This window comes from Plasmodium yoelii (assembly GCF_900002385.2).
Source record: "Plasmodium yoelii strain 17X genome assembly, chromosome: 14".
NCBI classification, from domain to species: domain Eukaryota; phylum Apicomplexa; class Aconoidasida; order Haemosporida; family Plasmodiidae; genus Plasmodium; species Plasmodium yoelii.
In genome coordinates this window covers 1,482,529-1,507,673 of record NC_036186.2, presented here as the reverse complement: position 1 = coordinate 1,507,673, position 25,145 = coordinate 1,482,529, and the positions used below count along the sequence as shown (strand labels likewise).

At 22.1% G+C, this 25,145-nt stretch overlaps 6 protein-coding genes across 6 annotated transcripts; 2 read left to right on the top strand and 4 right to left on the bottom strand.

Moving 5' to 3' along the window:
- Window positions 1-405: 405 nt before the first annotated feature.
- PY17X_1439100 (heptatricopeptide repeat-containing protein, putative) lies at window positions 406-2,868 on the bottom strand (the record flags this gene model as incomplete). The annotated part of the gene is made up of 1 exon (XM_723767.2): window positions 406-2,868. One exon carries the CDS (start codon window positions 2,866-2,868, stop codon window positions 406-408), a length of 2,463 nt encoding a protein of 820 aa, XP_728860.2.
- A 1,004-nt stretch (window positions 2,869-3,872) lies between these two features.
- PY17X_1439000 (inner membrane complex protein 1h, putative) lies at window positions 3,873-5,411 on the bottom strand (the record flags this gene model as incomplete). The annotated part of the gene is made up of 1 exon (XM_723768.1): window positions 3,873-5,411. One exon carries the CDS (start codon window positions 5,409-5,411, stop codon window positions 3,873-3,875), a length of 1,539 nt encoding a protein of 512 aa, XP_728861.1.
- Window positions 5,412-8,012: 2,601 nt separating this feature from the next.
- Window positions 8,013-11,333, top strand: PY17X_1438900 (conserved Plasmodium protein, unknown function; the record flags this gene model as incomplete). Its single annotated transcript, XM_022957590.1, has 9 exons — window positions 8,013-8,234; window positions 8,359-8,452; window positions 8,650-8,729; window positions 8,887-9,574; window positions 9,670-9,745; window positions 9,938-10,071; window positions 10,197-10,270; window positions 10,433-10,503; window positions 10,637-11,333. 9 exons carry the CDS (start codon window positions 8,013-8,015, stop codon window positions 11,331-11,333), a joined length of 2,136 nt encoding a protein of 711 aa, XP_022812956.1.
- Window positions 11,334-11,630: 297 nt separating this feature from the next.
- PY17X_1438800 (conserved Plasmodium protein, unknown function) lies at window positions 11,631-12,527 on the bottom strand (the record flags this gene model as incomplete). The annotated part of the gene is made up of 4 exons (XM_022957589.1): window positions 11,631-11,691; window positions 11,874-11,974; window positions 12,122-12,237; window positions 12,500-12,527. The coding sequence occupies 4 exons, from the start codon at window positions 12,525-12,527 to the stop codon at window positions 11,631-11,633; spliced, it is 306 nt and encodes a 101-aa protein (XP_022812955.1).
- An 899-nt stretch (window positions 12,528-13,426) lies between these two features.
- PY17X_1438700 (conserved Plasmodium protein, unknown function) lies at window positions 13,427-15,691 on the bottom strand (the record flags this gene model as incomplete). Its single annotated transcript, XM_022957588.1, has 10 exons — window positions 13,427-13,462; window positions 13,585-13,644; window positions 13,830-13,901; window positions 14,117-14,184; window positions 14,301-14,398; window positions 14,545-14,723; window positions 14,861-14,898; window positions 14,983-15,022; window positions 15,179-15,264; window positions 15,586-15,691. 10 exons carry the CDS (start codon window positions 15,689-15,691, stop codon window positions 13,427-13,429), a joined length of 783 nt encoding a protein of 260 aa, XP_022812954.1.
- A 3,094-nt stretch (window positions 15,692-18,785) lies between these two features.
- Window positions 18,786-24,853, top strand: PY17X_1438600 (histone-lysine N-methyltransferase, H3 lysine-4 specific, putative; the record flags this gene model as incomplete). Its single annotated transcript, XM_022957586.1, has 2 exons — window positions 18,786-24,712; window positions 24,835-24,853. The coding sequence occupies 2 exons, from the start codon at window positions 18,786-18,788 to the stop codon at window positions 24,851-24,853; spliced, it is 5,946 nt and encodes a 1,981-aa protein (XP_022812953.1).
- Between the last annotated feature and the right edge of the window lie 292 nt (window positions 24,854-25,145).

The following is a 25,145-nucleotide window of genomic DNA, read 5'->3' as shown; positions in this document are numbered from 1 at the left end:
GGACAAAAAATAAAATAACTAAAAAATGATATTAGGAATTAACCTTTTATTTTTCATTTTAGCTACTCCCCTTTATGTATTTTAACTTTGTAAGGTTTTTTTTTTTATCCGCTGTCCTTTTGGGAATAAGCATAAGAATTGTCCCAACAAATTAAATAAATTTTAAAAATGTTTATTTTACAAAAAAATAAAAAAGTTAAATAATTTTTTTAAATAATAAAAAAAGCTGTATACATTCAAGGTATATAAGCTAATTAAAATTGTGCAAAAAAATGAATTAAAAAATGTGTAAAATGTAACACACACATAATGCGTGTACGTACATAATAAATATACACATATATGTGTGTATATAAGTATGGGCATACATGTGCAAGATTGTTGAACAAAATAAAAAAAGCAACATCATGTATCTTTCAAATTATATTCATTGGTCCATTTTTTTTGTAATGTATCAATATTATCTATTGGTTCAAATTTTTTGGACAAAACTTTTTGTATCATTTTTTTTCGTTTATTTAAATGTCTTCCAATTTTAGGATTTCCATTGGATTCCTTTTGTTCAGTAATATACGCTTTTATAAATTCTGTTTCAGTTTGTTCAGCCGATTTGATTAAATTTTCTTTTTCATAATTTATTTTAGGGGGCTTATTTGAGGTCATTAATTCTAATAAGCTTTTTGTAGCATTTTTATTTTTTATATATGCTTTATTTTTTTCTTCTATTTCTTTGTTTTGTTTGTTTAACATGTTAGAAAGGTTTTTATTCAATTGTTCATTCATTATAGGAATATGATTTTTCTCAAATGCATTTTTTTGCTCTTTAGAATTTGTTAGAAACATTTTTTCATAAATATTTAAAGTGTCTTCTTTTTTTGGGGGGTTATTATCATCACAGTCAATCGCTACTTCATTGCCCATATTTAACATAAGTTTAGTAATTTTTATTTTTTCATCATCATTATTATTATTATGGTTATATTTTTCTTTTTCTTCTTCTTCACCACTTATTATATCATTTTGGTTGAAAATGGAAAAAAATTCATCTTCATTTTCTTCTTTTCCATCTTCTAATTCTATAAGTAGCTCATTTTTTTTTGCTTCTTCAAATTTATTCATGCAAACATTCTCCCCTTCATCATTTCCCAATCCTTTTAATTCTTTATTTTTCTCAAAAATATGTATTTTATTTTTTAAAACTTGAACAAAGTTATCCAATTCTTGCTTGGTAGTATTTATTTTGATAAGAGAAGATTTTTTAGATTGCGCATTTACAGAAACTTCTTCTTCAGTTAAACTTTTTAAAGCACCTTCATAATGTTTGCAAATTAAAAGACATTCAGAATTAGTAAAAGTATCGACATATAGTTTTAAATATTTGTTAATTAAAGAGAATAACTTGACATTAAAAATTTTTAAATTTGCATATGAATTTAAAATAATAGCCAACCCTTGTTTTGTGAAAATATGCATTTTTTCAAATATTTGCATAGATAAAATATAGAATAATATTTCGGATTTAATTTTTAATTTAGAATATGAATAACAAATTAAGCTTAAACTTTGTGCTGATAATTTAATTTTTTCATTAATAAGATATGAAGATAATGAAACAAAAAAATTCATATTCCTTATTTTTAATTTAGCTAAACAATACGAAATTGTAGATAATGTTTGCTCATTTAATTCAATTTGTTTGGTTCCCTTGTTTTGTATTTTATTTAATACTATTTTTATAAATGTATCAATAAATTTTTGTTTATCATCCAAATTAAAAACCGAAAATGCATAAATTAACTGAGAAAAATGTTGTGTGTCTAGAGATGTATAATTATTCTCTTCAGAAAAAAAATCAAAAACAAAATTAAAGAAATCTTTAGAATAAAACTTAATTTTTGCAAAAGATTGAGCAATAGTACAAAGTAAATAAGCATTAGTATCATCTATTGATTTTTTTTGAAATATATGATCATTTAAACATTCATTTAAAAAATTATAAATGTTTTTATTTTTAATATTTTTTTTACAAAACCCATTAATTATTAACACAATTTCTAATATGTTTAAATCTTTGTGAATTTTTTTAACACCTTCAAATAGTTTAATCCAAACTACTTGTCTATCTATATTTTTATAATTCATTTTTGATAAGCTATTTATTAAATTTGTTAAAGATTTTGAATCAAACTCATCAATCCGATCTACTAATTCATCAATCATATCATATATTATTATTTTATCTTTTATATTCAATTTATAAAAAGCATTTATTATACTGGATATATGACTATGCTCAAAGTATGGAATTTTATGTGGAATTTCTTCACATATTCTATTAAACAAATTATTATCTACATAATTAAAATGTGCATATGCATTTAACATTAATGATATATCTTGAGGTACACTTTTGTGTAACTTACTTGGTATATACTTGGCGAACGTTTCTAGTAGATTAACATTTTTATGATTAAACTTTCTCATTGTATTTAATATTAAAGACATTTCCTTTGTGCTCATATTATTTGCAATAACAATAGCTCTTTGAGCATATCTTTCTAATAACTCTTCATCATTAATATCAAAATAATATAAACGATTACATAGCATTGCCAATTTTTTACCTTTACATGATTCGGGTAAATATAATTCACCCTTACTTAAATTGTCAAAATGCATTTTCTCTTCATATTTGTCAGGGTTTCTAATTTTCTTTTCAATATCTAGTGGTTTTTTTCGTGGTTGTTCCTTCAACCCTCTTCTTTTATTTTTCATGCATCTTATTTTAATTTCAAATATAGAAAATTTTTTATTAAATATTGATGTATCCCCCTTGTTAACAATACATTTGAGGGTATTTAAAATCATGGCTATTCACTTGAAATTTCTTACATTTATTTTGTATATATATCCATATATTTAGTGTTTCTATATTCTTTAATTGTTCAAAAATGTGAACAAAAATATAGTTTCCATGGAAAAATTTATCGATATATTATGCGAAACAAAAAAAATAAAATAAACTTAAAAAAAAAAAGCTCTAAAAACAATTAAAATTTACAAAATGAAAAAATGTTTCTACATTATGTTCCTTTTGAATAAGAAGCATAAATGTGAAATCAATTATTGTTCCTATATTATTTATGTTGCACTTTTTGCATATAATTATGATATATTTTATATTTTACTTATTTATATCATATGATCCAAACAAAATTGCAAACATTTAAAAAACAAAAATATATAAATATCCGTATTATTACGATTTTTTTTTTTTTTTTTCCAATTATGATTAAGTCTTTGTATTTGGAAATAAGTAACATTTGAGGATTTAACTCATGCGCCTTTTGTTTATTACAACATATTTGAACATATATATAATATATGGTAGTGAAAATAAAAAAATAATTATTATTACCAAAATGATATAGCATATAATAGAAAATGTTACAATATTCGTAAGTTCAATAATAGGATACTAACATTAATACAAATATATATAATAAGAAAAATCAAGGTGTTGATGCATAATATTATTTTTTAGGGAATATAAAATATTTTTTTAATTTATCTATACATACAACTATATTTACACATAAATTTATGGATAATAAAAGAAATATTTATTCTTTGGTTCTCTTATATAAATGATTATATTAGTTTTGTATTATTTATTCAACTGTTTTTTTCATATGTAGAAAAAAAAATTGTTAAAATACTTGAGCATATGTTCTGTTATTTTTATTACTATATATTAGAAACCATTAAAATGGATACACAACAGTTTCTGTATATACATATATTTAACACCTTTAGTGGTACAAAAAATATAAAAAAATACATACATTGTTTTAATATGTGTAAAGATAAGATTAGATGTTTTTCTGGATAGCATTAACATCTGGAGTTCCAGGTACAGCTGGTGGAGGTAAAAAAGGAACTCGATCATTGTGAGCCAAAGGTGGAAATAAAGATTGAGATGTTCCATTTTTTTTAAAGCCATCAAATTCATAAACCCCAGTTTTTGTGAGAATATCTGGTTGTATATCTTTTTTAGTACATGTAACCTTTCCAATTTCAGGAGGGCATGTAAAAACAAGAGGAGGCATATTATTGCTATTATTTCTCACATGTGGTGGTACTACTCCATCAGGATAGCTCCATTTTAATCCTTCCGGTAAATTGTGTATATTTGGTAAATTTTCTATCTGTGTATACAAATTCGAATTATGTTGTCTATAATCCATATTTGATCTTAAAAATGAATTTGTGGATAATAGAGAATTTTTATGAGTATTATTACTATTTGCAAATTTTGAGTTTATTGGTTTTAAAACAGTTAGTGGCATATTTTCTTGATTTTGCATATGTTGTTCAGAATTATTTCGGTAATTTTGTTGCTCATTAAATGTGTTACAACACAATTGAGGTATCATAGAATGCTGATTTTCATCAAATCCATAGTGTCCTTGATTGTTATTCAAATATTGTGTCGGTTTTAATGGTGGAAAGGATTCTGAAATAGGGAATGGAATGTGTGTACCTAATTGTGGCATTTCCCCATTAGGTTTAAATGGAACTTCAACAACTTTTTCAACGTATCTAGGGACATAATAAGGAACTTCAACAGTTTTTATTTTTGGTACTTGCTTTATAACAGTTTGAGGGACTTCAATAATTTTTTCCTGAACTACTGGCTTAATTGTTTCTACTATTCTTTCTACATATTGAGTTACTACTTTTGGTACAATTTTAGGAGGATACAAACATGGGACTTCTACTGGAACTTCTATATATTTTACTCCTTGTGGTACTTCAATTATTTTTTCTTCTATTACGGGTTTTAGAACTTCTTTTGGTACTTCTTTAATTACTTCAGACACACTTGGTACTAATTTATTTACTTTTAACAATTTTTTGATTTTTTCAAAAGTATGTTCATATTTTACATGAGGTATTTCTATTTCTCTTTGTTTTCTTTCTTTTTTAGATACATATATTTCTCTTTCTTCTATTATAGGTTTAGCTACAAATTTTTCAGGAATATTTTTTTTGAATTCTTCGGGTAAAGGCAATGGTCCCAATGCTGTCATAACTTTACGAGGATATGAACCTCCATATAAAGTGTGTTCATCTATTGTATTTTCTATATGACCATTATTATACTCATTTATTCCTATTCCCACATTATATGAATTATTTGTTTTTTCTTCTTGGTAAAAATTATTAACAGAACTGTTTTCTCTTCTTTCCCCTGAGTTAACATATTCTGAATTCGAATTAAAAACTGATGCTTCGTCGTATATTTGCTTATCCATTTTTTCTAACATCGAATTAGCTAAATTATCGTAATTTATATCATCTCCATTTTCTTCATAACCCCTATTTGTCTCGCTAGTATTTGGATACATCTTAAATTTTGTTTATAAGTTGGAATTGTTCAATTGAAATTGTCTTAGCTATGCAAAGATAAACGATCCAAAAAAGTAAAAACAAAAAACAAATGATGATCTAATAAATTAAAACAAACCGTAGAAGGAATACTCAAATATAATAAATCAACTATTATATGTATATACAAGTGTCTAAATATACATTCATATATTTTATGCTCTAACTATTCCTTTCAAATTGTAATTTTTTAATTTGATTGAGCTATAAACTTGAGGTTAATTATTGTAAAAAGCTTTTGCATTACAAAAAATCAATATACATACATTCACACGTATGTATGTTATATATATATAGTATAGACACAAACAAATGAACAGTTAGCGTTATGAAAAAATATCATAAAAAAAAAAAGTATAACAATGACAAAAAAAATATAAATAAACAGACATATAGAAACAGTTATAGAAATAAAATAAAAATATTTCAATAAAGTTTTACCAAAAAATGTAAAAATGACAAAAGTAAAAGAAATAGAAATAATTTTGTAAAAAAAAAATTATTTATAAATCTTATATTAACGTACGATATAATTTTTCCATTAGGTGTATAAATTGTCATCTATTATATATTATTGACAAAAATTCACAATAATTTTTGTTATTTATTACTTTTTAAAAATATGAAAAAAAATATTTTCTCAAGCTCAACATAAAAATGAAATTTGCAATGAAAATGACAAAAAAAAAATAGTCCCTTAAGAAATTTTTAAATATCTATACCCTAACATTATATATATTATTAATACTAGTAAACTTTCTTGTTTTGTTTTATAGGCATTCAATATATTCTACCTTTTTTATCGTCACGTTCTAATTAATTAAGTATAGAATGTGTATATAAATTCATATCGATTTTTTTACACACATATATATTTTTTTTTTCCATATAAAATTACTGTGTGCAAATAAAAAATATATTTATAGTTATTTTATATAGAACTGAGGCTATTTCTTTATAAAAATATCAACTTTTGTTATATTTAAAATATATTGAAAAATTATTATATGAATATGCCCCATTCTATTAAAAGTGGAATAAAATAGAGAATATAATATTCTTATCCATGTCATATATAATTTCACTTTCTTAATAAAAAAAAGAAAATTTATAAAAGTACCATAAAAATAATTTAAATATAATAGACAACAAATGTATAAACCTAAGTATAATTTCACCGCAAATTAACATATTATTTTTTAAATCTCAATACCTAATTAATATAACAGGTGCTTATATACATATAGATAATTTTCTTTTTATAACCATTTTAGGAAAGATATAAACATATATAGAAAAGCGTTGAAAGGCTAAAAATTCTATATAGTTCTCAAAACCTTCGATATTTCTGCGCATATTTTTTTATGATACCAAATTTTTTACTCATTTGTAATGTTCACATACTTTTATAAATATATATAGTAGTATGAACGTGTATTCCCTAAATCATAAATTTTTAAGGTATATATAATACTGTCTTATTTTAATCATAAATATTATTATATATATTAAATATATATATATCATTATCTCTTCGTATAAAAATGTATATAATAGTAAAGGTTAAAGCTATATTCGGTAGGATACGACTATGTATCGAAACCGAATACCTATGAGTGTAGGGGAAAAAGAAAAACAATCAAACATTCAAAAAGTAAACAATTATAGAATACAAGTATTATTTTTACAACGTGCGTATTGGTGCAACATTAGTAGTATCATATTATTTAAAAAATAAATACTAATATTAAATAAATATCATGCATACATTCATGACAGGTATTTTATTAATAAAAAAACACAATAAACATATGGACACGAAAAAAATGTATGAAATAAAAGGGAAATATACTTATTTATGCAGGGTAATAATAGAAAACATGATATATTAGTAATAAATAGATAATGGAAAGGTAAAATAAAAAATACAGATTGACATAGATATTTGTCGGAATCTATTATGAATTTTAATAAATAGTTGCTAATTCATAAATAATCAGAATATTTTTGTTTTATATAAGATGTATTATTATTATTATTTTTTCGGTCTTATAAATAATAATGCATACCAATATGTGCAAAACACATATTAATTTTTACATGTTGCTTTTCTTATATTTCTTATTAAATCTTTGAATATATTTGCATTTTATTTTTTGAAATGAATTTGTTAAATAAGTTACACAAATTAACTATATATAAATGTGTATGTTTATACACTACAATGTTTATTTAATTTTGTTTAAGTATTTGTGAAAATCATTTTGTGCGCATTAAAATTGTTTGAATTTTTTTTGTAGATTTTTTATTTTTGTTAAACATTGTTCTGTTTTTCTGAGCATATTGTACGCTAGTATAATGTACAATTATGTACTCACATATGTGTTACATTTTATTTTCATTTATTTATTTTATTAATTTTTTTCTGTATTGTTCTACAACAATTTCATTGCTAATTAAATTATCTTTTAAAAATATAAAATTTGAATAAAAAATCAAGATAGGATACAGGAATATAAAATAATTAAAACATGCACATTATAAATTAATAAAAGAAGAAAATGGCTTGCATTAACAAACATGAACCAATAAACACACGAGTTAAATATAAAACGATACATAAAATAAAGGATGAATGTTATGTTCCAGAGCAAGCATATTTGGTTCCAGATAATGAAGGGACATCTATTTATTTGAGTTATGAATTAAATAAGACATTAGAAATCATTTTTAGAAACTATTCAATAAATGGATACATGGGGGTCAACGAATTTATTCGAATGGTTAAAAATTAAAAAAACTATCAATATACTTTACCATTGACATTGTTTACAATTTCCATGTTTCTTTCACATTATTTTGTAACCAGTATAAATAATTCTATTTTTTTTATTAATTTGTTCCCAGTGCTACGATTATAATTTACTACCTAGGAAGAAAAACAAGGAAGTTTTGTATTACATCTTTAAATCTTCAAATTCCTTAAATACGGGATGCATAGGTACCTTTATTTCATTATTATATATCATTGTGATTATTGTTTGTTTGTTTGCATCCTTTTGATAAACATACGCCAATCTTATTTGAGGCACATATTTACATATCCCCTATTTGAGACATAATTAAAATGTGTCTATTTAAGATAACACAAAATGTCTAAATTTTTTTTTACGATTTTTTCCCTACTTTTTTAAATAGAATATAAATATTTTTTCCAAATATTACAAAGACTAAGTAGTTATTTATTTCGAAAACTAGTTATGACCGAGGAGGAAAAGGTAAACGATAATATGAACGCTACCATGTTTATATAGATTACATCATATTAATTAAATGTGTATACATTCTAAATATATAATGAGCAATTTATAGTGAAATTTGTTTCGAATCTAAAATATATATATTTTTTTTTTGTTTTGTTTTTATTTTAAACAGTTCAATGTGCTTATCAAACATTTAACATCAATAAAAGTTTCGCAAAAAACTCCACATGTGGAAAGATACAATGCAGGTGTTCAAGTAGATATAAAAAGAGAATGTAAAGAAATCAATGCAGTTTGTGAAATGATAGATGCAAGTTGCGATGCATTTGTAGATGTAAAAAGTATTGGTATTGCAACTGATGAAATAAAATATGAAAATAATAAAAGAACGGAATTACATGATGAAAATAAAGAATCTCATAATAATGCATTATTAAATGAAAAGAAAAATGATAACAAACAAAATAATAATAACAATAATAGTTCTAGTGAACGTAAATTACAAAATTCTGAAAAATTAAAAATAAAGAAGCGAATAGAAAGTATTGAAAAGGCATATACTCATAAAGATGAACTTAATAAAAAATTAAAAGAAGAATTAAATAGCTCCTTAAAAATCATTGAAGAAAAAAATGTAGAAATTGAAAATATTAATAAAAATAACTTAAAAGAATTAGAAAAAAAAGACGAAAAAATTGAAGATTTAAAAAAAATTATTGAACAATTAAAATCTGAAAAAAAAAATCTAGAACTTAAAGAAAGTAAAACAAATATACAATCATCTGAAAATAATAGCTCGAAACAACTACCTTCCCGAGATAAATTACAAGATATCGAGATGGACTATCTAAATTTGAAAAGTAAAATTTGTATAAAAATCACGCATACATATATATATATACATGTCTTATAGTTTTATATTATTAAACTTTCAATTATACTATTATTATTATAGGGGTTGTAGTTTTGCCGTGTGAAGAAGAAGCCCAGTTACTAAAAATTTTTGCTATGTATAGCACATATTGTGGAGGGTAATAAATATATATTCATATATAACGCACATTTGCACATATAGAGTGAAATAAATATATAAATACAAGATATGATGAACTTAATGTATTTAACAGAGTTATGTAAATTTCTCTTTTATAGTTTTTTACAATTAAAAAAAATAATACACATTTTTTCCCTATTCTTCTTTAAATTGTGTTTATACTATGCAGAACTGTAGAATATGTAATGAATAAAACATTATGTGCAAACTTTTTAACAAGATCGTATTTACTACGACAACATGAAAAAAATAATACCAAGGTGAATTTAGATATAAAGAATGCTGAAATATTATTTAATAAAGGTATTAAAAAAATAAAATAAATCTTATACAATTGTATGAAACATATTTAGTAAAAAGTATAACACTGCTCATTAGTTAATATTTTTTGTATAAACACATTATTATGATTTTTTTAATTTTTTTAGTAATATATAAACGATGGACCATAGAACAAAATGAAATGTTGGAAGATGTCTTAACATACTTTTATTTCAAAATAGTAATAATAAATAATACATTATTATATATATATATGTTTGTTCAATTTAGAAAAATGATCGAGTATGAATTCTTTTGAACGATTTTTATATATATTTTACGAACAATCTTTATTAATCCTTTTTTTTTAATATGTTTTATTTCTCTTGTCTTCTATTTTTAGCTTTTAAGTGATATAGGAAAATATTTATACCCCGAGCTTGGAGAGAGAGAAAGCTTTTTAGAAATCGTTTTGTAATGAAAATATATTTCGAACTAAATTGATTGTGTTTATGTATTTTGCTTTTTTCATTGTTCTATTATTATCAATATCCCTTTTATTATTACTATTATTTTTATTTACTTTTTCTTATTTCCCTACCTTTAGAAATCATGTATTAGTTGTTAAAAGACATGGGCATTACGCAGAAAAGAAAGAAAATAAATCCCCTCCAAAAAATATCCCTAAAATAAAACCATCTTATTCCGATGATCTCAATATGTTTAAGGATAATATAGTAGGGGGATACACAAGTAGTGAAAAAGAACATACAAAAAATCAAACAAATCAGGATAAAAAAAGAAACGAAGTTAATAATAATAGAAAAAGCCTTAAGCTGAAAAAAAAAAAAGAAAAAATCATTAATAATACAGATCAATCATTTGAATATATTCTCTCAAATGAAACGAAAAAAAAAACTGACAAAATGAATGGCAAAAAAAACAAAAACAAAGAAAACAAGATTAGTGATAATAATAATAAGCATATTAATCAGTTAAAAGGAAAAATATTATACAGAAATATGTATGGTTATGATACAAGCAATGATGAAAATAAATCTTTTTGTTTTAGTACTTATGAAAATTTTAATTTAGCTTTAAAGAAAAATGATTTTATTAAACCCACAAAAATAAAATCGAAATTTTTAGAAAATCCTATAAATACAAAAAGAAGCTTTACAAATATTAATACTAAAAAAAAAAATAATTTTAAAAGTGAATTTCCTCTTTATGATATCGAAGGAGAGTTGTGGGAATTAAATTCCGATTCAAAAAAATGTCTACCTTCATTTGGTAAATATTAATATATTTTTTATTATAACTTATACTTTTCCTTTGTTTGTATATACGTGTACCCACGTATCAGCGAGTGTCAATTAGTCATAAAGATATGTACACACATCATATATTTTTTTTTGTTTGCTTTATATTCATACTATTTGTTGTGTTAAAAAAATTTTTATAATGGTCTTTAAGAGTGATAAACAGAAACAATAAGAAAAAAACGAAAAAAATAATAATCAAATAAAATAAATGCAATATATAGCATAAAAAAAAATAATAAATAAGGATATGTTTAGTTGCAGTTCAATATTACTGCCTTATGTTTTATTAGGACCTTTCTGTTGTAGCCATGACATTGTTGATGTCATAATAACCATCCTAAAAAAAAAAAAATATATATAAAGTTAAAAGACATAATGTATAAATTTGTTACATTAACATTGTTGAAATAATTTCCATATGTTAATAAAAAATGTATAATATATAAATAGTGTAGAATGTGATTTTATTTTCTTCTTTTTATTATATTTATATGTATTGGAATGAAAAAAATAGCATACGTAATCATAGGAAGTATTGACATAATGTTTATTTCCCCGCTATTTGAAGTTAGATATATTGAAATTAGGAGGAATACTATCATAAAGATTACTTCAATAATCTGATAAAATAAATATAAAAAAGGAAAAGTTATATTCCGTAAAATTATATAAAAATAAAAAAAAATACATATGTATATATAAGCATAAGTTCACTTTCCATATTTTTGTTCTAATCTATGAAGTTCTAATGAATTTGTAAAATTAACCTTAAAATATACTCCAATTAAAATCCCTAAAAAACATAATACAAGTAAACCCTCAAGGTCACCTGAGGGTGTATCTTTTCTCTCATATTTAAAAATCGCCGATGGATTTTTTGGCTCTGCATTAATAATAAAATTTATACAATTCATATGTCCAAAGCAATGTATATATAACGAGTTAAAAAGATAGCAAAATGAAATAATAAATGAGGATACAGGGTCTATATATATATGTATATGGATATAAGGACAGTGCTAAAATATTATCAAGTTGTCAGCTCATATTGTATGGTTATATTGCCCATTAACAAAATAATAATAATTAAGCTGTTTTTTAAAAAGCTTTTTAATATGATCGAAAATTAAAATTAAAAAAATTACCTGATGGAATAATAACATTTATAGGCATTTTTTATTAATTTGGGAATAGAAAATATATATTATTAAAAATTATACACAATGTATTTTTACGCGTTTTTTTTGTTTATAATTATATTGTGACTTTCTTGTTATATTTATCGTTATTCTTGCCACTATGTTTTAATAATATATATTTTATGAATTTATACGTATTTTTGGAAAATTATAAACTAAAATATTCATATAACAATGTTATAATTTTTATCATTCGTTCTTTTTCGCGTTTGCAAACGCATCGTCACATTTTTTAAATTACATGAGCTAATAAATTATATATATTTAATAATAAAAACAATTTTTATCATAATCTGAAAATGTACATTTGCAAAACATCATTTAATAGTGATTAAAAAAAAACTGAACAAAAAAAAAAAATGAAATCATAAAAAAAAAATTAAAAGGTGACACAAATACATTTGTACACGTGCATGATATGTAGATAAATTTTACAATGTTACAAAGGATATTTAGGTGACGATGGCGTGAAAAATCAGCAAAAAAAAGAACATTAAAAAGAATTAATTATGATTAACTTGTTATACAACTCTTTAATAAAGAGTAATAACAATGACAAAAAAAAGGAATATTATATAAAGAAACACAAACGAGGTATGGTATACTTATTATATATGTTATATATATACAGAGAGCAAGATATATAGAAAAAGAACGATATAAAATATTGTTTAATATTATCTAAAATATGCAAAATTACAAAAAAATATATAAAATAATTAAAACTTTACACATGTTATTTTTTTTTTTGATATTTATTGACGAAAATGACAATTTTTAGCACCTGATTAGGTTGTACATTTTAATATATTTATTATTGTTATTATTTTGTTTACTATCTTAAAACAATAACATTTAGAAATTAATATTTTATTAATTCACAAGATGCAATTTCTTGGTCTTTTGTTTCTGTTAATAAAGAAAGGGGTATATATGTATATACGTGTATGGGTGCAACTACGTACCTATATATATATTTATATAATATGAAAAAACATATTTAAGAAAACTTATACGTTTTACAAACATACCAAAACATTTATTTTGATATTTAAAAAGTCCCTTTCGCCTTTTAACCGTTTAACGTTTTTCTATAAAAAGACATAAAAAAAAATATTATAATGGGTTATGCATTTATAAATTCCCACTCGTTATAATAAGTACTATCAGATATTTCTTTATTGTACAATATGAATATTTTTCTTTTTATTATCTTATTATATGTATAAGTATATTTTATATTTAATAACACAAATGTAATATATATTTATTTAACATTGTTCATCTGATAATCGGCGTGTAGTATTTCCTCCAACTTGTCTTCAATAGCTTGCTTCCGTGATAGGCACTAAATAATTATTAAAATAAAAATAATTAATATGTCTTATGAATATATTATATATATATATATATATGTGTAGAAAAACAAGACAAGATTATGCAATTTTGATAGGAAATAAATATAAGTTACTATATAAAATTATATATGATATATAGATACTGTTATTAAAATAAAAAAGGCACACCCTATTTGTATATTTATTTTTTTTAATATTGAAATACCCTTTCTATAGTTTCTGCTGTTTGTTCTAATTCATCAATAGCTTCGTTTTTGTTTATGCTTTTAATTTCTGCATAACATTTTAATAGGTCAAGTAAGTAGATATTATGTAGTTGTATATATTATTCATATATGCACACATATACTTATAGATATTTGTTTGTCATGTATTATAGTATCAGTTACTTGCTATTTTTTCTAAATAGGAAACTTTGAATAATAAATTTTTTGTGTTTTTAACATTTTTCTTGAAAACTTTGTAATTATTATAGTAAAGCAATTCTCTTGAAAATGGGTAATTGTTAAGATATAATCATTAATATAAAATATATGTATATCTAAATAATATATATTAAATTATTACATTTATTTCAAAATATTTCATAAATTTTTAAAATATTGTTAGGCGCATGCATATATGTATTTTTACTCATTAGATAAGTGTTGGGGCAGCATTACTATCACAGGTGCGACACCTGGTTTTGTGTTTTTTAATTCATCATTTTTATTATTTAATAATAATTTTAAAACATTTTCATCATTTCCATTCATAATTTCGGTTTTAATTTCTAATCCAAGTTCCTTAGCTATGTTATATCCTAGTAATTCCTGATTTTTTTTTTTGAAGAAAATAATCGAAATTAGTTAGATATTCCTTATGGGTTGTTCTTAGAATAGTTAGTCTTTTATTTTCATATATATACATGTATTATGCATAATTATATCTCTTTTATAATGTCTATTACATTTTTATTTTCTTCGATTATATGTAGTAATTCCTTTGCTATTAATAACATTAAGACACAAAATTATAAAAATATAATTGCTGTTGTATTTTTTTTTAAGAATAAAAGAGGATAATATTTACCGGCCCTTATAAAATTTTCTGCCTTAGCTTTTTCTTCATTCTATATAAATTACGATAGAATTATATATAATTATTATACGAGTTTTATTTTTCTCTATTTATGTAATTTTTTCTTTAGGCAATGAAGCAGTATATGTTTGTGTGCAGAAAGCATAGTTCGCATAGATACAAATATTTTGGTTGTGATTATTTTTACCATTTGATCCTCATTATTTTCATAAGTATTGAAGTTATTCATAATGTGGGGTTTATTCACAGCAATAACTATTTGTGGATCTATATCTAAATTTTTATATTAAAAAGAATAATTAACAATAAAATATCGATATAAGTGTGTATTTGTATGAAATTTAATTCATATTTTGGAAAAAAAATGTTCATATAAATTTTTTTTATTAAAAATTAATATAATTTTATTAGATATATAATGCTCACTGTCCCAACATTATGTAATATTTATATACACCTTAAAATGTGTAACAAATATAATCGACCAGAATAAATTATTTGTAATAATTAATTGAAAGTAGTTTATACATGAAAATATAGTTAAAAATAAATACCCTTTATTGTTTTTATAATAATTATTATTGTATTATTTACCAGTTTCATTTGTAACATGGCTATTAATATTCCTTTCTATTTGTGTGCCTAAAAGTGTCTTAACATACAAAGACAGAGCGAGCAATACAATAATAGATTTTTTCATTTTCTATTATTAATTTTTTTTGTGTTTAAATTTTAGAGTATATATCAATTATGATAATAAAAGAAAGCAAAAAAGATGCGTATATAAGGAGGAAATTTTCGATAAATAAAAATTCAAATTATTATTCAGGCAGTTTTTAGAAATCATAAAAGCCAAAACATAATAATTACAAACTTATATATACAAAGTCAAAAGAAAGAAATTTGATAAAGTTATAAATACCTATATCACAACTCATAAAAAGAACGAGTAAAGGTTTATTTCTTTGTAGATGATAATATATTTGTATTAATTATATTACTCAATTATTATTTTATTTTCTGCTATTTTAATTTTATCGTGTAAGTACATCAAAAAAAGTAGCAATTTTAAGGGCAAAAATTAGAGGAATGGGTCATAAGCTTCAAGGAGTTTCAAACTATAATATTTATGTCTTTCTCTAGAAAATTAGTGAGAAATATGGTGTGCATATATTTATTTACAGTTAGAATATTATAGACTTATTTATAGAAAATAATTTGAAACCTTTCTACATTTATATATTTAGATCACTAACAAGATTTATTTTTATATTAAAGCAGTAAAATTTTCAATAGAAAATTAACTTATAATAATATATTTTACAAATATATGTTGCACCATTATAGTTAAAATTGTAATTTTACATAAAAAAATATTTTTTTTTTCGGAAATCCCAATTCATTAATGCTAGAAAAAAGGAACACAATAATATTATATATTCTGTATGTGTGTGCGTAATAGTATCCATATGATAAACATTTTTTTCAAATAGAAATATCATCGACTCATAAAGCTGAAGTTTATAAATTATTATATTTTAAATATTTATTATTATTATTATTACATAATATGAATGTGATCATATACAGATGCGTGTTATATATACATCGACGTACGACACAAATACAAGCGAATAAATAATAGTAATAAGTTATTTGTAATGGTAAAAGATATAGCTAATTAAGGAAATATAATACGATTGACAGAAAGTTGCATAATTGTAATTAATTTTATCTAAAATAAAAATCAGATTTTAGCATCAAAAAAAAATATATAACATAGCGTTTTTTTTCGTTTGTTCTTAAACAATTTTGTATATATTTCAAAATTAATTTCCCAAAAGAAAAAAAAACATATACACAGTTGTTAATATTTTGTAATCATTAATTTTTTGTATTTTTATATAATATATTTTTTATAATTCCTTGAAGTATTAAGGTTATTTGTATTTTTTTTTTTTCGAAATATAACAGAATTATCCACCCGTCCCACAAAAAAATACAAAAATAATATAAGCGATTGGGTTATTAACAGTGCTAAACTTTGTTAATAATCCATATAATTTTTTTTTATTCTATAATTATTAAAAAAAATTGTGTTTTTGTACAAACACATACATATATATGAATTTTCATATTATTGCATGTATGGTTATTTTTATATACATTTATATGTTTTTGTATTCTTATTATATGTTTTGTTATATGAACATTATATGTATTTTATGTATGCTTATAATGCATTACTTAATATGAATACGTAAGTATTCATTTATACATGTTTATACTCCTAATTATAAGAAAATAATATAATAATTGTTAATATAAAATAAAGATAGGAAAAAATAATAATCTTAACAGTTTTTTTCATTATTATTAAAAAAAAAAATATATTATATATATATAATTTTTGTAAGGAATATAACATTTTTTACTATACTCCATTTTTTATATGTATATTGAAATTGATCATATCATATATTAATTAATTTGTTTAGATATGCATCCGTTTATATCATTATACATGTCATTGCATATATTTTTAATTGTGTTATGCATTCTATAATTATTTAAAAAACTTATATATTGATAATAAAAATACAAATACATATACTTATGCATAAATACTTACAGACATTCACACACATATGTATTACTATACTTAAGAATATATTAGACCGTAATGGTTTTATATTATAATATTTTTATGTATTTAAAAATGCAAGAAGTATTTTAATTGACAGAAAAACATGATATATATTTTTAATAAATGCAACCATATTTTTTTCATTTTTCAAAGTTTTATTCTAATTTATTATATTTATTTATATGTTATACTTGGATATGCATCACGAAATTAATGTTTAAGAAAAAGACAAAACTGATGCTTTATCAATGGTTTATGTAAAATATTTTTATATTCTTTGAATAAATTTATTAATTAAAACAATCCTTATTGTGTCTATACAAATGTTTATATGAATAATCAGTATAATTGTTTATTATATATTTTATTATTTTAAAAAGTATATTGTTATATACTTACATTTTATGTTTAATTTATATACATAATTTTTATAATATAAACATTATTTGTTTTGTATGGACATGCTCTTATTTTTCTTTGTATATTTCATTTTAAAAAAATACAATTTACAGCTATTAGAGTATATTATCAATATGTACAAATCTAAAGTATTATAATTATTATATAATTTGTAAAATATATAATAAAGGAAATTTGTATGATTATATATATTTTGGGGTATATATACACACTAGATAAAAATACTATTTTATAATAATAAGGAAGAAGGGTTATTTATTGTGAGTAGTATTAAAATATATTTAGGGCTAATTACAGTGAAGAACAAATTAAAAATATTGTTTCATATAAGGGGTTATGACAATATAATTTTACACACGCATATAAAAGTATATATCCTTAAATACCTCATATCTGCTCAAGAAAGCTTTTTGCAGATTTAGCTTTTTTAACGATATAAATCGTAATTTGTTTAGTGTTTGCAAGAGCAATACGTGTATATATATATATACATACGTGCATGTATATGCATATGTGTGTGCGTATTATACGGGGGCAACTATTTTGCAACGAATTTAGTAGATGCATATTAAAATATGAAATCACGAAAATCGATAAATTGTTGTTATAGTAATGATTTTTTATGAGATATGTATTAATAATATTAAAACAGACAAAAAATATTATTGTTTTTTTTTCACTTTTCTAAGTTAATTTTAAAATTTATTTATTTAATGCGTATTTTAATATGAGTTTTTCAGCGATCAAGTATGAATCTAAAATATTGGAGAGCTTAGCCAGTATGCTAAATCTCAATGAAAAGACAGATAACGAAATACTAGATGAAATAAAAGATGAAAATCCTAACATAACATTTGAAATTGATGATGATATAAAAAAATTGATTGATATAAATAAGATTAATTGCACCTGTAATGAATCTAAAAAAAAAATAGACGAATATAAAGGTAAAAAATTTGAGTATTTTTATAATATTGAAACATATGGAGTCGATTTTTTTCTAGATATTTGTAACGCCTTATGCAGATCAAATTATAAGCCCTTTTTAACAGAAGAAGGGAAAAACGAAATTATCAATGGATTAAGAATTCGAAGAAATTCGAACTTATATAAATATGTTTCATTTTTTTTAAGTAAGGAAAGATTAAATAAAGAACGGTTAAGTGATAAAAAAAGCCCTGAACATATTTATCATTGTTTTAAGTGTTTAAAAAGTGTATTACATATATATAATGATGATCAAAATAATAATGAAAAAAAAAATATGTATTTGAACCAAAATAAATATATAACAGAAGAAATTGAAGAAAAAATCGAAAACGACATACTAAATTCAAATGACACTTTTAAATCACAACAACAAAATCATCAAGATGGAATAATATCAGTATTTAAATATAAATCAGAATTAAGTTCTATAACCAGAAAATCTAATCAAAAAATAGTACAAACCATTTTTGAGCATACTAAAAATTTTAATACAAAAGAACATACACTACCCTTTATAAAGGACAACAAACTAAAAGGATCAAATATGCAAAATAGTATTAATACTGATAGTACTACTAATAGTATTCCTAGTAACGAATTTTATCTTAATAATAGTATTATGAGTAATAGCAATTTTAATAATAGTATTATGAGTAATAGTAATTTTAATAATAGTATTATGAGTAATAGTAATTTTACTAATACTTATAGTATAGAAAATAATAATCCTGAAAATAGTATCCAAGAAGGTAATGAAAAATATACTCCAAATATTAATGAATTTAAAACTAGAAGATTTAGCCTTCGTTCTAGACAATTTTCAGGAAAAAAGGAATGTTCAAATAAATATAAAAATCTAAATAAAAAAGTGAAACTTAATTCTCAGAATAAATCTTTAACCCGAAATTCTTATAGAAATGATTGCAATTCAATTACAAATTATTGTAATAACAGAAAAATTCGAAAAAGACGCACTTTTTCAAATAATAAAAAAAATCGGAATAGTACTAATTCGTTTATGCCTGATTATTTATATTTAGAAAATACACGAGAACAAATTGATTCGATATATTTTTCTAATTCTATTTTTAAAAGTATTGATAAATCTATTGAAAAATTTGATATGATTGTAAATGAAAATAAATTTTTTGATAATGACGATGAAGAGAGTCCATCTAAATTTAAAGAATCTCAAACAAAAGAAACTGAGATAGAAGAAAATATAGAAAATGAAAATTACAAAGAAAAAAGTGAAAAAAATGAACCCGAGGAATATAATTCATATTTAGAATCAGAAAATGGTAATGTTTTAGGTGAGATAAGTAATGAAAAAAAATTTTTAGATAATTTATCTTCTATAATAATAAATCAAAACAAATTGAATAATCTTTCAAATAATGAAAACTGTATTGATATTATAAACGAAAATGAAGATGAAAACAAACTAATTGATACAAAAATCAAATCTTTACACGAAGAAACTAATGAAAAGGATTTAGAAGAACAGTTAAATAAGCAAAATATAATATTAGAAGAATCTAAAGAAAAAAATGTAAGTGAATATGGAATATATGAAAAACATACATTATCAAAAAACTTTTGTAACTATGAAGAATATGAAGGTAATCAAAGTGATGATACATCTTATTCTACTAATGGATCAAATTATTCAAAATATTTAAAAAAGAAAAAAAAATTAGAAGAACAAGGTAAAATAGTTATAGATTTAAACTTGCTTCATAGAAAAACAATAAAACCAAATATGAAGCAATGTCGAGATGAAAAAATGGCAGAAAAATTAAGGATTGAAAAATTAAAAAAAATATTAGAAGAGAAAAAAATGCTATTATGTAGAGTAGAAGATATTGCAAAAAAAAGAAATAGAATACATGTAAAAACTCAAATATTATCTGAAGATTCTAAAATAAAAAGAATATATTTTAGTCATAAAATGAAAAAAGTATATAATTATAAATTTGGATATTTTGGATGTGGATGGTCTAATAATAAAACAGAATGGACCCCATTTATACATGCACCATTTTTTGATAATCAGCATAATACTATATATAAAAATAGAAATAAAAAATTATATGAAGAAATATATGATACAATATTACATGGTAGGATACATCCACATATTAAAGTTGTGGAACTAAAAGATCACATGCATCCAATACGATTATGCACACCAAGTAATGAAGATTGTTATTCAGTTATTTATACAGGAGAAAAAATAAACTCAACTGACGAAAGAGTTATATTTGGTGAATACACTGGATTTGTAGCAAATAATAAAGAACTTCCCCAAGAAAAACACCAATATATATTCGCCCTTACATTCAATAAAAAAGTTTTTAATGATAGAAAAAATGTTGTCTTTATTAATGAGATTGATTCATTTGAAAATGAAAGTGACGAAAAGGAAAATAGTATTGAGGGAAACATTTCTGAAATGAAATATGCTAATATGAAAAATGGGAATAATTATAAAGGTAATCAATTTAATTTGGATGAAGATAAACATAAAGAAGAAATAAATACAGAGAAAGAAAAAATGAATGACATAGGAAAAGGAGAAAAAAATAAATCATTGGGGAATAATAGTAAAAATAAAGAAAATGATGATATAATAGATAAATCTAAAAAAAAAAAAGAAAATAAAAATTCTAATATTAATGATAAATCAAAAGAATTAAACAATTTAATTATACTTCCAGACAATTATACATATGCTGTTGATTCTTCTTACATGTTTAATGAAATGTCATTAGTAAATCATTATAAAACATGTTCAATATTTAATAATTATGATTTTAGAATAAATGCTGAATGGCAAATAGTTTATTTAGATGGTTGGCCTCATATAATATTAACATCTATTCCAGGTGTAGAAATAGAAACAGGAGAAGAAATTTTTGCAGATTTTGGATTTGAATGGTTTGACAGAGTTAATGATATATGCTTAAACGATTTTATTAAAAATAATTATGAACATAGATTAAATGAAATAGGAATCAAAAATATAAAAGAAAAAAATTTTAATGGTCTTGATGATATTGTAGATAAATATAATTTATTAAAAAATTATACAACATGCAATATATGTATACATAGTGTTAATACTGATTGCAACAATTATATTTTATGCTCAGGTTGTAATCATGTTTATCATTTAAAATGTGTAAATCGATTAAATTTTCAAATTAATGAAAATTATGATTGGTTTTGTTCTAGTTGTATTCAATTTTCTATGAATATAATTAGTCAAAAGGAATTTTTAGAATATATAAAAAAAGAAAATAATAAAAGACTTATTAATTATTTTATTGAACATAATAAAAATATAGAGCAGGGAAAAACTAAAAGTTCAGAAAAATTATTAATGCTAGAAAATAATAATGAGACCAATTTAGACTCATATAATTGTGAAAAAAATAATGAAATACAATTAGATGATGAAAATTATATTAATAATTTTGAAAATATAAAAAACCTATTACAATGCAAAGAAAATATCGATGATCTATTAAATAATCAGCAAATTATAAATGCATTTTTAGAAAATGTTGATAACAATATCAATATATTACAAGGTGAAGAAGGACAAGATGATAATATAATTTTAAAAAATCCAGAGTTGAAAAATTTAATAGAAAATAGTTATGAGCTACATTTATTAATTGAATATAAAAACAAAATCGATGATTTGCTATTATGTAGAGAAAATATTAATTTCCTTCTAAATAATGACCAAGCTAAACAAACGTTTCAAATGAGAATAAAAACTATAAACTATTTAATGCAAAATAAAAAATGTATTGAAAATCTTGTAGAAAGTATAGAAAAAAAAAATCAAGACGAAATTACAAAAAATAATAACACAACCTTTAAGACGACCAATGATCAACTTCAACTATTGATGACTGATAATGCACAAAATGGAAATACAGGTAATCTTTCAAGTTTAGATTTATTTAAATATGAAAATGGGGAACAAAATTGTGTTGCACTTTGTGAAGAAAACGAGAATACACAATCTATGATCATTCCAGCGAATGGAAAATATCCTTATTCCAAAGATGGGTGCTATTTTACAAGTGCATATGAAAATATGTTATACAAAAAAACAAATAATATAATTAAAAATTTAAAAGATTTAAAAAATAAAAATAGAAAATCAAGATTCAAAAATAATAGCATAAAAAATGAAGTGAATGATGAAAATAATAACGGAACGGATGAAGCAGGTCTTAATGCATATTACAATTATATGATGAAATTAAGTAAAAAAATATTAGGTTTACCATTAATTAGAGAATTTGAAAAAGGAATAAATACTCATCAACCTGCACTACCTTTAAATGCTAATTTAAAAAAATTAGAAGTTTGTTCAAATTGCTATAAAAAACATGGTAATTTAGCAAAAGCTGTTATTTGCAGGGTAACCAAACTGCATTTCGAAACTAATTATAATGATGGATTAGGCGAAGAAGAATTGCATAAAATGTCTAGTGAATGTATACAATCTGTTATAAAAGAACTCGCAAATACAATAAAAGAATATAGAAAACAAGAATTAAATAGTGCCTTTATTCAATACACAAAAAAAAAAAAACAAACAGGATTATTAAATAACAAAGAAAATGACATAAAGATAGGAACTCGTTTCAGTGATATTATTACTTCTAGTGATATAATAAATAGTACTTTTAATAAAACTGATATTGAAAATAAAGATTTTTATCATAGTTTGAGTAAATCATTATATAAAGATACATACGAAACAGATGATAATATTACCATACAACATTCACATTTATCATATATTGATAAAAATCGATCTGTGAACAATTCTTTTGAAAACCAACAAGACGGAAACAGTACTTTGCAAACAAACACTTATACAACTTTTGGAAAAAAATATGAAAATAATGATGATGGTGATGGAAAAAACAGTCATCAAGTTAATCTTTCCAGCGATACGGTTGATGAAAAAAATGCTTCTGATCAGGAAAATTGCAAAAATGATAAATATATTTCACATAAAGATGAAAATATGTATACACATAATAGCGATATTAATAATGTATGTTTTAGATCAGAAAATGGAGATTCTAATAATAATGATTATAAAAATCAAAAGACAAATAATTTTAAAAATGATGATGAATTATTAACTACAAATGAAATATTATTGGATGATAAAAAAAAAGAAGATAAACCCATTTCTAATAATAATTTAAATATTAATAACTTTATTCCACTTTTTGGTATTGAATTAGGCAAAACAAAATTTCAAAGAGAATTTACTAATGGGACATATGTAGGTACTGTGACTAAACAGATTAAAGATGATAACGATAATCATTTTTTTGTTGTTACTTATGAAGATGGCGATGTTGAATGGATTACCCCATTTTTTTTGTTTCAAGAACTTTTGAAGCAAGGAACTAACAACATCGAATACCCTTTAGCTACTCCTTTCAAAGATCTAATGAATCCTAATTTTAAAAAGGATATAAAATTAAATAATTATTCCTTAGAACTTAAAGTTGAAAAAAAAAAAAAAAAAGGAGCCAGCGAATATAATAGTAACAATAATAGTGCTACCAAAAGACAAAGACATAATCAAGAGGAAACTTCTTCTAGAACAAAAAAAAGGTAAACTAATGGTTTTTTTAAATTATAATTTAATCAAAAAATAAAATAAAACAAAATAAAACAAAATAAAATAAAATAAAAAATAAGTGTGCAACTAACCATTTTATTTATATTTTTTTTAGACATAGCGCAAAACAATAATATATATTATGTGTGCAACAGAAAGAGGAAAAACAGGAAAATACCATATGCTAATATGTGTGTGCATGAAGAACACATATCGTATTATTTTATTTAAATTATTAAGATACATATACATGGTGAAAAAATCACTAGAATTTCTATAACTTACTAATAATTTATATTATTTATTGTAGGAAATGTTTTTTTTATAAATATTATTATACTATTCTAATAGTATATATGTATTTTTTATGTTTGTTCAAAAAAATAATCAAAATAAATAAAAATATGATCAAATATGAATAATTCT